At 47.6% G+C, this 12,536-nt stretch overlaps 1 protein-coding gene across 1 annotated transcript; it reads left to right on the top strand.

Moving 5' to 3' along the window:
- Positions 1 to 7,062: 7,062 nt before the first annotated feature.
- Positions 7,063 to 11,885, top strand: Xbp1 (X-box binding protein 1). The gene is given in 6 exon segments (XM_034509175.2): positions 7,063 to 7,343; positions 8,021 to 8,117; positions 9,811 to 9,945; positions 10,725 to 10,784; positions 10,787 to 10,870; positions 11,220 to 11,885. Coding segments are annotated over 6 exon segments (1,140 nt in total). The 5' UTR covers positions 7,063 to 7,137; the 3' UTR covers positions 11,778 to 11,885.
- The last annotated feature ends 651 nt before the right edge of the window (positions 11,886 to 12,536 follow it).

The raw sequence follows: 12,536 nt of genomic DNA, 5'->3' as shown, positions 1-12,536 counted from the left end.
TCTTTTTCCCTCTCTCTCCTGCTTGCTTGTATCCCTCCCTGTTTCCTTCTCTCTCTCTTTTTCTCTCCCTCTCTCCCTCCCTCCCTGACAGGATGCCCCTGCCCCACTCAGTACCCAGGCTGTCTTTGCCCTCATTTTCCTGCCTTGGCCTCCCAATAACTGGGTCAAGCTGACACACCCAGCTTGAAGGCCCTAGTCTCACTGTTAGATAACAGAGTAAAGGACAGGAAGGAGTCGGGGAGCTGGAGAGATGGCTGAGCAGTTAAGAGCATACACTGGGTCTGCCGAGTTTGGTCCTCAACACCCAGGTCAGGCAGGTCACAACTGCCTGTAACTCCAGCTCCAGGGGCTCCTAAGCCTCTGGTCTCTAAGGCACCAACACATGTGTGCATATACCCAAACACACATACAACTGAAAAATTAGAAAAATCTTAAAAAAAAGATCTGGAGGGAGAGGGTAAGAATATGCCTTTTGAGCTGACACAGTGGCACAGGTACTCGAGGGGCAGGGGCAGGGGATTTGCTGTGAGTTTGAGGCCAGGGCCACCAGAGCCACATAGTGAGACCCTGTCTCAATATACATATATACATTTTGTTGTTGAGTTAGAATTGGAGTTATTAGAGTGAACTCAGATTTTTTAATATACAATGCTGATCAACAGGAAAGTAAACATAGTTATCTACATCTCGTTATAACTGTTGGTATGCAGATATTGCATGCACTGAGAGTTCTTGATTCTGGATACTATGAAAATGTAGAAACAGTGACACCCCACCAGCACTGTTAAGTAAATGAATATGTAAATAAACAATAAAAAGAAGCAATAATAATTCTAGCAACAACAAACAAGTTTAGTGCCAGATCTTGGTCACTAAGTAACATTCTTCATTTTTTTTCTTGAACGAGAGAAAGTACATACACATTTTCTCACATGCTTAAGGCATTGGAGTATGAGGTCACACTCTCTGTTAAAAGTGTGAGGTTTAATCCCCACCACTGCCAAAAAAAAAGACAGACAAACACAAAGCAAAGCAGAGCATGGTGGTGCATTCCTGTGATCCCAGCAGGGAGAGGCTGAGGTTTGGGGCCAGACTGGGCTACATATTGAGCTGCAGGCCAGCCTGGTTACATAGCACAGACTTGTCTCATAAAGACAGTAAAAGGGCCTGGAGCGATGGCTCAGCGGTTAGGAGGAGAACTTCCTGCAGTAGTTTACTTCCCAGCACCCAACAGCCGCTCACGACCATCTGTGACTCAAGTTCCCGGGGATCACCAGACATGTATATACAGACATACATACAGGAAAAACACCCATAAGCATTAAAAAATAAAATAAAACAAAAAAAATTTAAAATGGGAGGAAAGAAGAAGGAAAGGGAAGATCATTTGAGTTGGGCATAGCTCTGTAGCAGAGAGCTGCCCTGGGATGTGCAAAGCCGCATGTTCCATCCCCAGAGCTTGTGCAATGGCTGGTTACAAGACTAGATCTGGACTAAGAACAGAGGGATGTGGCTCAGAGGGTATGAGCCCGGCTGCTCTTGCACAGGACCCTGTCCAATTCCCAGCACCCACATGCCAGCGCGCAGCTGTCTGAGACTCTTGTTCCGGGAGATCTGTTGCATTCTTCTGGCTTTGGAAGGCAGCAGAAACATATATTGTGCATAGACATACATGCAGACAAAGCATTCATATACATAAATAACAAAAAATTAAGAGATTTACTGAAAACAAATCAAATATATTAAAACTATCAAAAATGGTCAAAAACTGAGAGAGAGAGAGAGAGAGAGAGAGAGAGAGAGAGAGAGAGAGAGAGAGAGAGAGAGAGAGAGAGAGAGAGCAGGCATTGTGGCTCAGTAGTAGAACAGTTGCTGAGAATGTACAAGAGCCTGGGTTTCATCAGCACAAGGGGAGAGCGTTACAGGTCAGAAGGAATGCTTTAAGTTAGGTCTGGAATGATGGTTCAGTGGTTAAGCACACTTCGGAGTCTGCCAGAGGGTTTGAGTTCAGTTCTCAACACATACGTGGCAGCTCACAACCACCTGCAACTCTAGCTCTAGGGGATCTGGTGACCCCTTCTGAACTGCATGCATGTGGTACACAAAACACAATCAGGAAGAACACACATACACATAAAATAAAAGTAACTGAGAGTCCTGAGGCAGGGGGATTTCTGTGAGGCCAGGCTGGTCTACAAAGCCACTTTCAGGCTAGCTTCAGGTACATAGTAAGACCTTGTGTCAAATGCATAAAATTTACAAAATAAGTAAAAAGATATTTGCAAATTTAAAATTTAATGAACATAGATGATGATGCTGAGGTACTGTTCTTCCAGGCATATGGCTCTTGGGAAGAGTTTTCCGCAGGCGCCCCTGTACGTGCTCTGTGTAGAGGGTTCCTGCACCCTTGGATTAGTTTAATTTTAGACACAGGCTCTCCCTATGTGATGCAGGCCTGGAATTCTTGGAGCAAGTCATCTTCCAGCCTCAGTTTCAGCAGTCGCCATGTCACCTGTCTGAAATCTTATTCTAAAGCAGTGAAATATCAGTAAAAAAGATAAAATTACAAACAACACATTTATTTATGTAAATAGTGTCTGAGATTAACCTGCCTCTGTCTCCTGAGTGCTGGGATTAAAGGCGTGCACCACCACTCCCTGGCTTTGATTTGGTTTTTTAATTGCAGTAATATATATAGACAATTTAGCATTTTCAACTTCTCCAAGCCTACAGTTTGATGGCATAAGCTACTTTGCAGTGTGCAGGCGAGTGTCCTCAGAGCAGCCACATCTCAGGTGCTTTGTGGCCCATCCAAGATCTCCTAAGAGACAGTGTCCCCTCTGTGGGTTCAGGCCATCGATCCCCCCTTTTCTTTGACTTGTCTCTTGACTCCATATTTTGCTTGCTTGTCATTGCTTCTTGCTTGTCACAGAAGCTGGGGACTTGGTAGTTTATCTGTTTTCTATCAATTGCATCTTGTGGATGTTTTAAAACAGTAATGGTATCTGATGCAAGACCCATCTACTTAATCTTGGACAGAGGATCTGAAACCACTCAAGCGTCTGCACTTGACTGTTGAAGATTTCATGAACGGCAGTTTGCAGCAGGTCAAGTTACTGTTTTCAGTATGATTTGAAATGTTTGCCAGAAAGATAAAAAACCTTGAAAAATATTAATGAGTGAAAAGTCACCATTCCACTTCTATTCCCCTAACCAAGACCAAAATAGAAGCCACTAAATGCTTCTCTCCTGGCCCACATCCTGGGCTTTGTCCACTCACGAGTCAGTCACTTTGCCCTGCAGGAATCGTCCACATTCTTTTTATTTCTCTCTTGTTCCTTCCTCCTTCTCTCCCCTTCTCTTTCTTTGTTATTTTTTTTTCCAGCAGTGGTAGGATCCCGTAACTGAACCCCACCCCCAATTCTGCCTTTTCTTTTTATGCCTAATGGTTTATTATAATTATTATTACTGTGCGTGCGTGCGTGCGTGCGTGCGTGCCTGTGTGTGTGTGTGTACACGCGAGATGTAACTAGGCATGCACACAGCCTGTGCGTTGGAGGTCAGAGGCAACTCTCTGGCGTTGCTTTTCTCCTTCTACCTTTCTGTGGCTTCCAGGGATCAGCTCTGATCTTCACCTTTCAGGAGCCAGAGCCTCGATGGGCTGAGTCATCTCCTCAGCTCCTAAAGGTTTTGAATTTCAGTGTTTCTCCGGGATTTCTAGCACAGCCAGACATTCTCTTGGCATTGATAAATCCTCAGACATTGAAAGTGTATGCCAGCGAAGTGACTTTCTCCAGATTTGTAAGGTCCTTTCACATGGATCTCTACCTGGAGACACCTCCAAAGAATTCTCTGGAAAGAGCCCACAGGCAGCAGGAGGCTCTCTAGGACCCAGCAGCTCACAGCCCCAGGGATGCCGGTTTCCTGTCCTCCAGCAGCTTTGATTCCTTGCCTACACTAGCTCGAGGAAACAGTCTGCGCTTCAGATGCTGAGCAGGACCTGCTTGTTTTATAGGAATGGTCACTGGTTTCCCCTCGTCATATGGACAGAGAAAATGGATGCCAGAAGGCTCACATCCCAGCTAGGAAATAAAAATGTGCTTATTTAAAGCAGCGGTTCAATCTGAGTAGCGGCTCCTTTGGGGGTGTCGAACAACCCCTTCACAGGTGTCCCATATCAAATATCCTGCACATCAGATATTTGCGTTATGATTCATAACAGTAGCAAAATTTACAGTTTTGAAGTAGCAAAGAAAATAATTTTATGGCTGGGGGTCACCATAACATGAGGGACTGTATTAAAGGGTCGCAGTATTAGGAAGGGTGAGAAGCCCTGCCTTAAAGCGTGGATGAAAAGAGGCCTTGCTGTTAGTTTTCTCCCTGGTGCAGCATATTTATAATTTCAAAGAGCTAATCTGAACCATCACTTAGGACTCTTTGAAGTGTGGCATAATTTCTATTTGCCAGCTACCAATTTTATTCATTTGAACACTGAGAGCCCGGACGTGCCAAGCCCTGAGCAGGAAGCAGTATCTACTTGCAAAGGTTCTGTTCTGTGATCTAGGGAACTTAACACCTGTAGTTGCTTCCAAAACCAAACATGCATCTGTGAGTTGTCTCAGATTTCTCCGGGTTTAACATCTTGATCTAAATTGTTCCCTTACTGTTGTCTGGTGACTCTTCCTCCAAAAGAGCCTGGCTCTCCTCCTTGGATGACTGACTAGATAGACCAGAGATCTAGGGTAAAACCAAACTTTGCTGGTCTAAAAAAACGAACAAACAAACAAATAAAACAAAACAAAAAACTCAACCAACCAAACAATTCTATCTTCCTGAATGACTTTGCCACGGGCCAAGGAATCCAGGGTAAGGCCCAGCTCTGTTTTTACAAGGAACACATTTTATTTTCTCCTCATTAAAAAAAATACTAAGGTTGGGTTGCAGAGATGGCTCAGTGGTTAAGAGCACTGGCTGCTCTTCCAGAGGTCCTGAGTTCAATTCCTAGCAACCACATGGTGGCTCACAACTGTCTGTAATAGGATCGGATGCCCTCTTCTGGTTTGTTTGAAGATAGTGGCAGTGTACCCACATAAAATAAATACATAAATTTAAAACAAACAACCCCCTCAAACCAAACCAAACCAAAAAACCCCTAATCATGGGGGTAGGTGGGAGAGGCCTGGGAGCGAGAATGGAAGTCAGTGGGATGGGAGGCTTCTCTGGAGGCCTTGGATGGGACCAGGTGGGGGTGAGTCTATGGGGGTGACCCTACCAGATGAGGATATAGAAACTGAAGTGGCCTCCTGTAGCCAGGCAGGACTTCCAGAGGAGGGACAGGCACATCAATCTGTCTTGTGTACAAGATGTGCAGGGATAAAGCAGACCAGTGGAGACGACCAATGCCTGGCCCAGCTGAGATCCATTACATGGAAGACAGCCAACCCTTGATACTATTAATGATACAGACAGGAGCATAGCATAACTAATCTCCTGAGAGGCTTCATCTAGCAGCAGATGGAGGCAGATGCAGAGACCCACAGCCAAGCATCGGGTGGAGCTGGGGAGTCTGGTGGAAGAGTAGGGGGATAGAAGTGAGCAAGCTGGGGGGGGGGGGTCAAGGACACCACAAGAAGACACAAAGAGTCAGCTAACCTGGGATCATGGGGGCTCACAGAGCCTGGGCACCAAGCAGGGAAGCTGCAGGAGCTGAGCCTAGATCCCCTACACATTTGTAGCAAATGTGAAGCTTGGTCTTCATGTGGGTCCCCTAACAAGTAGAGTGGGGTTGTCTTGGTTTCTGTTCCCTGCCATTGGATCTTCCTTCCCCTACCTGGACTGCCTGGTTGGGCCTCAGTGAGAGAGGTTGTGCTTAGTCCTGCTGGACTAGATGTCCCAGGGTGGGGTGGTACCCAAGGGAGGGGGCAATGGGGCTGTGATCAGGATGTAAAGTGAATAAAAAAATAAATTATTAGAAGAAGGAAAAGAAAAAAAAATACTACTGTAGGGGCTGGACAGATGGTTATGTGGGGTGAGAAATGCCCAGCACCCAGGTGGAAGGTTTGCAAAGCTGAGCCGGCTTGTAACCCCAGTGGTGGAGAGCAAAACCAGGCAGACCAACGGGGGTTTAATGGCTATCCAGTATAGTCCCAGGGGCAAGCTTCAAGTGCACTGTCTCAAGAGAATAAGGCTGAGAGCAACAGAGGAGGACACCCCCATCCCCGAACATGCTAAAGGCTGGACACAGCTCAGTGGTACTTCTAGTTCCACAGATAAAGTGGGCTGAGGGAATAGTGGAGTGGTAGAACACTAGGTTCTGGGGTCAGGCTCCAGCACAGCAAAACAAAGACAACGGGTGATAAAAACGCAGACCAGAAGAGTTTAGAAATGTGAAGAAAACCCAAACCACACGTATTCTCACTATGCAGACTTTATTAATCCCTTATTACACGCTAACCAGGGTTCTGGTGTTTTCGTTTAAAGTTATTAATTAATCAATTAATTCATTAAATAGAGTTTGATCTATAGCCCCCAGCTAGCCTAGACCTTCCTAGTAGCCCAGTCTGGCCTCAAACTGGCAATAACGTGCTGAGATTACAGGCAAGCACCACCTTACTACATTTAGTTTTGCAATCATCTCATTTACTAAAGACTCATTTTGTAAAATGACCCCAGGTCTGTGTGTGTCCGCTAGCCTTAAGCCGGATATGCCACCGGTTCGATTTTTGGCTGTACTAGTGGCCGATGTGGCACTGGACATTAAAATGTGGTCGGCCTAGGGTAACAATCTTTGAGACTCGGTCTGGAAATCTGGTCTGAGAGGAAAGCCTGGCATTCCGGGTAAACAGCCTCAGCTGGGTGGGGACGCTTTTGCCGAGGACCCTGAACTCCAGCAACCAGAGGTCGCCACCGTCCACCTACCCTAAGGCCCAGCTCGCCCGGCCAACAGCTGTGCAGCCACGCTGGACACTCACCCCGCCTTCGTTGAGCCCGCCCCCGTGCCTTCAGGACCAATAAACGATGAATACAGCCGCGCGTCACTCAGCACGGGCCAATCGCAGACGGCCACGACCCTAGAAAGGCTGGGCGCGGCAGGCGGCCACGGGGCGGTGGCGGCGCTGGCGTAGACGTTTCCTGGCCATGGTGGTGGTAGCAACGGCGCCGAGCGCGGCCACGGCGGCCCCCAAAGTGCTACTCCTATCTGGCCAGCCCGCCTCCGGCGGCCGGGCGCTGCCGCTCATGGTGCCCGGCCCGCGGGCAGCAGGGTCGGAGGCGAGCGGGACACCGCAAGCTCGCAAGCGGCAGCGCCTCACGCACCTGAGCCCGGAGGAGAAAGCGCTGCGGAGGTGGGCCGGGCGGCCGGGGCTGGGATCCGGACGCTCTTGCCGGTGCCTGGCGGGTGGGCTCCGTACGGTGGGTTAGAGTCGCCTCTAGTACCTATTCCTGGGGAGCGGAGCTGAGGTGCCAACCCCTGCGAAGGTCTGTGTCGGGGGTGTGCTGGAGCACAGGTACAGAAGGTGCCTGACGCCCAGTCCTCTGCAAATGCTTGCTCTTTGCGGTCGCAGGGCAGGAGCCGCTCCGGCTGTCATTGCAGCCACTTGGGAATTCAACCCTGGGAACCGAGTCAACAGCCTCCGGCATCCCGAGAGTTGGGGTTGGGAAGGGACAGTTGAAGGATCCTGTAGGACGGAATTGGAACCAGAAAGTAGCGGGGGAGGAGGGAAGAAGCTTATGACGCAACGGGAATGTGTCAGCCGGGTGGTAAAATGAGATCCTGGTGGACAGCCACACGGGAGAGAATCAAGCAAGTCTTCAAGGCCTGTGGACAGAAGGCCGTGTGTGTGTGTATGTGTGTGTGTGTGTGTGTGTGTGTGTGTGTGTGTTTTGATAGGAGCCTCAAGTGTGTTTACTACTGCTGAGCCTTATTCTGTAAAGTCAACGAAAGGACCAGCTGGCCACGTTTACAGATGAAGACACAGGAAAGCCCGAGATGACTCAGTTATGTTCCTTGTCTCCCCTCCAGGAAACTAAAAAACAGAGTCGCAGCGCAGACTGCTCGAGATAGAAAGAAAGCCCGGATGAGCGAGCTGGAGCAGCAAGTGGTGGATTTGGAAGAAGAGGTAAAGGGAGTTCAGGCTATGCTTTCATTCCTTCCGTATCAGGGACCATCCTAAGCTGCTTCAGCCCTTTAGAATACAACTCAAAGTGCCATTTAAAGTTTAACTAGCCTAGCAGATGGGCGGTGAAAGCAGACATGGCTCCACCCTAGGCAGCTCCGTTCTATCCTTAGCCTGCTCAGAGATTAGCCAGGTTGGATAGAGCATTGATTGCTCAAGCTGTAGTGCCTCCTGGCTTTTCCAAAGGCTCACTAAAGCTGCCCTTCCTTTTAGGGTCCACCCACTAACCAATCTTAACAAGAACTATTGTTCTTTTGAAAGTTTTAATCATCAGCTGGTTCTTAAAATGTGGGCTATCTCAATAGCGATTTTTAAAAAAACAACTATTGTCAGGTATAGCCCACCGCCCCCACTACACTGCCTACTCAGCAGAGTATCCTTGGGGCATTTCAGACAGCTTGTTTTAGTTGATTGTCCTTTCCTGTCCTATCCCTCCTCCGGTCTTCCTTCCATCCTCCCACTCCCATATCCTATCTGCTGTCAGTGCCCCTTTGTGCCCCAGCCTCCGTTTTCCCTTTTGGGAGTTATTTTAGTTTTTAAGTTAAGTTTAGTTAACTTTAGCTATTTCTAGCTTTTTTAGGCAGTGACACATTTACATCCATTTACACGCACACGTGTGCCCTGGTTTGAGTTTGGGTCACCTCATTTAATATACTTTACAAATGCATACATTTTCCCTGCCAGCTTTCTGTCCTTTTCAGATGAGTAGTGTCACACTGTGTGTGTGCACCACACGTTCATGTTCACTGGTCGTGCTGGTGGGCATCCAGGCTGCCCCTCCTTTGCTGTTGGACCATCACCACTTGCATCTACACTTGTCCATTCAAGACAGGATGGTGAATTTTTTTTTTTTTTTTCGAGACAGGGTTTCTCTGTATAGCCCGGGCTGTCCTGGAACTCACTCTGTAGATCAGGCTGGCCTCGAACTCAGAAATCCGCCTGCCTCTGCCTCCCAAGTGCTGGGATTAAAGGCGTGCGCCACCACTGCCCGGCGGAGGATGGTGAATTATTTAAAGATTGTTTCAGATAGGGTCTTGGGTTGGCCTGTAACTCATGGCACGCCTCCTGTCTCAGCATGCTGATATTACAGGCAATGAACCACCTTGCCATACTTTACTTAAAAGGGAGAGTATTAACACATATGTAAATTAAAGCTGCAAGTGACCTTTTTTTGGCCGAAATCTGGGAGTAGTGCTTGTAGGCATTCTGTTGTTTCTGACACCATTGAAAATACTTTGGCTCTGTTTTTTCAGAGACGCCTTGAGTAAACTGTTCTTGTGCTCAATGGCACTCTTTTGGGAGACAGCTTGATGTATCCCAGGCTGGGTTTTTAACTTGCTGTGTAGCCAAAGATAACCCAAAATTTCTTTCTCTTGCTGATATGTCCTAAGTGCTGGGATTACAGGCATGAGCCACCTATGCTAGTTTATACAGAGCTGAAGGTGGAACCCAGGGCTTCAAGCCTGGCAGGGCAAGCCTTCTGCCAACTCAGCCATACCAGTGACACAATGACTGTGAACTGCACAAGCATAGAATTTACCACGTCAGTAAGGAAACCGACTGTAGCAAAACTTCCAGTAGATTCTTTATTGAAGGAACCCCACATTTTAATAGCCTCTTCTGTATTTTCTTACAGAACCAAAAACTCCAGCTAGAAAATCAGCTTTTACGAGAGAAAACTCATGGCCTTGTGATAGAGAACCAGGAGTTAAGAACACGCTTGGGAATGGATACTCTGGCTACTGAAGAGGTTCCAGAGGCAGAGTCAAAGGTAAGACTTGTGAGAACTGGTTGTGGCATTACCAGATATGTGTTCTGGACCTCCTATCCAGTCCTTTCTCCTTTCCTTTTTGAGACAAGGTTCTTATGTCTGATTTTGGCTGATCTTGAACTTGGGTCAGCTCTTTTGCCTCTGAAGTAGTGGGACTATCTGCACGTGCACCGTGCCAGCTGATCGATCTGAAATTTTCCCCATTTCCTTGGATTGAACTCATGATCCTCTTGCCTTAGCTTCCCAAGTGCTGGGATTATAGGTATGAACAAATGGCTAGTTTCTTGGCCATTTTTGGGGGATAGGGTCTCATGTAGCCCAGACTGGTCTCAAACTTGCTATGTAGCTGATAATCCTATCTCCGCCTTCCAAATGTTACCATTACAGGCAGATGCTACTTTGTGTGGGTATGTAGGTGTGCATGTGCACACAGGTGTGGGTTTGTACACATCTGTGCTTATGTAGGATGTCTTACCCATCACTGTCCACCCTAATCCTCTGAAGCAGTATCTCACTGAATCTGGAGCTAGGCTGGTGGCCAGCAAGCCCTGGTGAGCCTCTTGTTCATGCCTCTCTTGGTGCTGAGGATTTGAACTCGGGTCTTCAGGATTGCACAGCAAGCACACTGAGGATTTCAGGATTGCACAGCAAGCACGTTATGTTCAGAGCCACCTTCTCGGCTCCTTTCTAGGCTTTTGCAGAGCAGAGACTCAAAGCTGCCTGATGTGTATATCCTTAGAGACTTTTGGCTGTTTACTCACTGTGGTCTTTCCTCCCAGGGGAATGGAGTAAGGCTGGTGGCCGGGTCTGCTGAGTCCGCAGCACTCAGACTATGTGCACCTCTGCAGCAGGTGCAGGCCCAGTTGTCACCTCCCCAGAACATCTTCCCATGGATTCTGACACTGTTGCCTCTTCAGATTCTGAGGTAGAGCTCATTCTGCTTTACTAAAGTGCTATGTGACTGGCTCATTCTATAGCACCTATGTGGCGTGTGACACGCCTAGCCAGGCAAATGGAGAAGTTAAGTGTTGGTGGGGTTAAGCAGTCACTTTCCTAGTCCTCAGTGGATTATGTCATGGAGTAGGGGGAAGCTGTTCTGGTGGGTGGGTCCTGTGATCTGAGAGCATAAGTATGGTGGGTGGGTGGGTGGGTCCTGTGATCTGAGAGCACAAGCCCTAGGTGATGTTGTGGAACCCAGCACTAAGAGTATCCCCGGTAGACTGACTGTCACATCCATTCTAACAGTAAACTCTTTTGTGTTTTGCCTCTTGTAGTCTGATATCCTTTTGGGCATTCTGGACAAGTTGGACCCTGTCATGTTTTTCAAATGTCCTTCCCCAGAGTCTGCTAATCTGGAGGAACTCCCAGAGGTCTACCCAGAAGGACCTAGTTCCTTACCAGCCTCCCTTTCTCTGCCAGTGGGGACCTCATCAGCCAAGCTGGAAGCCATTAATGAACTCATTCGTTTTGACCATGTATACACCAAGCCTCTAGTCTTAGGGATCCCCTCGGAGACAGAGAGCCAAGCTAATGTGGTAGTGAAAATCGAGGAAGCACCCCTAAGCTCCTCAGAAGAGGATCACCCAGAATTCATTGTCTCAGTGAAGAAAGAACCTTTGGAAGATGACTTCATTCCAGAGCTGGGCATCTCAAACCTGCTTTCATCCAGCCATTGTCTGAGACCACCCTCCTGCCTGCTGGACGCTCACAGTGACTGTGGATATGAGGGCTCCCCGTCCCCCTTCAGCGACATGTCTTCTCCACTTGGTACAGACCACTCCTGGGAGGATACTTTTGCCAATGAACTTTTCCCCCAGCTGATTAGTGTCTAAAGAGCCAAGCAACACTGGGCCCCTTTCCCCATCATACTGCTTAGAGGATAGCATAGGCCTGTCTGTTTCATTAAAAGCCAAAGTAGAGGCTGTCTGGCCTTTTAAGAATTCCTCTAAAGTATTTCAAACCTCATAGATGACTTCCAAGTATTGTCTTTTGACACTCAGCTGTCTAAGGTATTTGCAGGTATTCCAGTACTACAGCTTTTGAGATTCTAGTTTATCTTAAAGGTGGTAGTATGCTCTAATTCGCAGGGTCATTTGACAGTTACTTCTCAGCTTGGCTTCAAACTATGTAGCTGAGGTTAGGCTGAAACGTCTGACCCTACCTCTTGACCCTACCTCCCAAGTGCTGGGCTTTACCAGGTGTGCACCTCCACACCTGCCTCTTGACATGTCCTGAGGTGGATATGGGATTCATGAACGGCCCCGTATCATTTTTCTCCACCCCCCGCTTCCCAGGTTTCTTTTCGTTTATTTCTACAGGCAGAGAAACACCAACCTGAGGGGGCTTGTTTTCCCTTGTGTACGTTTTAAATGAAGATCAAGAATCTTTGTAAAATTGTAGAAATTTACTATGTAAATGCCTGATGGGATCTTCTTGCTAGTGTAGCTTCTAGAAGGTGCTTTCTCCATTTATTTAAAACTACCCATGCAATTAAAAAAAAGCAACACAGCATCCTGTTGTATGATTTCTAGGGCTGCTGTATTCTCTTTATTGTTTGCTAGGGGAATAGACTATCCAACTAAAGTGAGCAT

This window comes from Arvicanthis niloticus, chromosome 7, assembly GCF_011762505.2.
Source record: "Arvicanthis niloticus isolate mArvNil1 chromosome 7, mArvNil1.pat.X, whole genome shotgun sequence".
NCBI classification, from domain to species: domain Eukaryota; kingdom Metazoa; phylum Chordata; class Mammalia; order Rodentia; family Muridae; genus Arvicanthis; species Arvicanthis niloticus.
The sequence above is the reverse complement of the archived record's forward strand: the minus strand, read 5'-3'. Positions and strand labels throughout refer to the sequence as shown.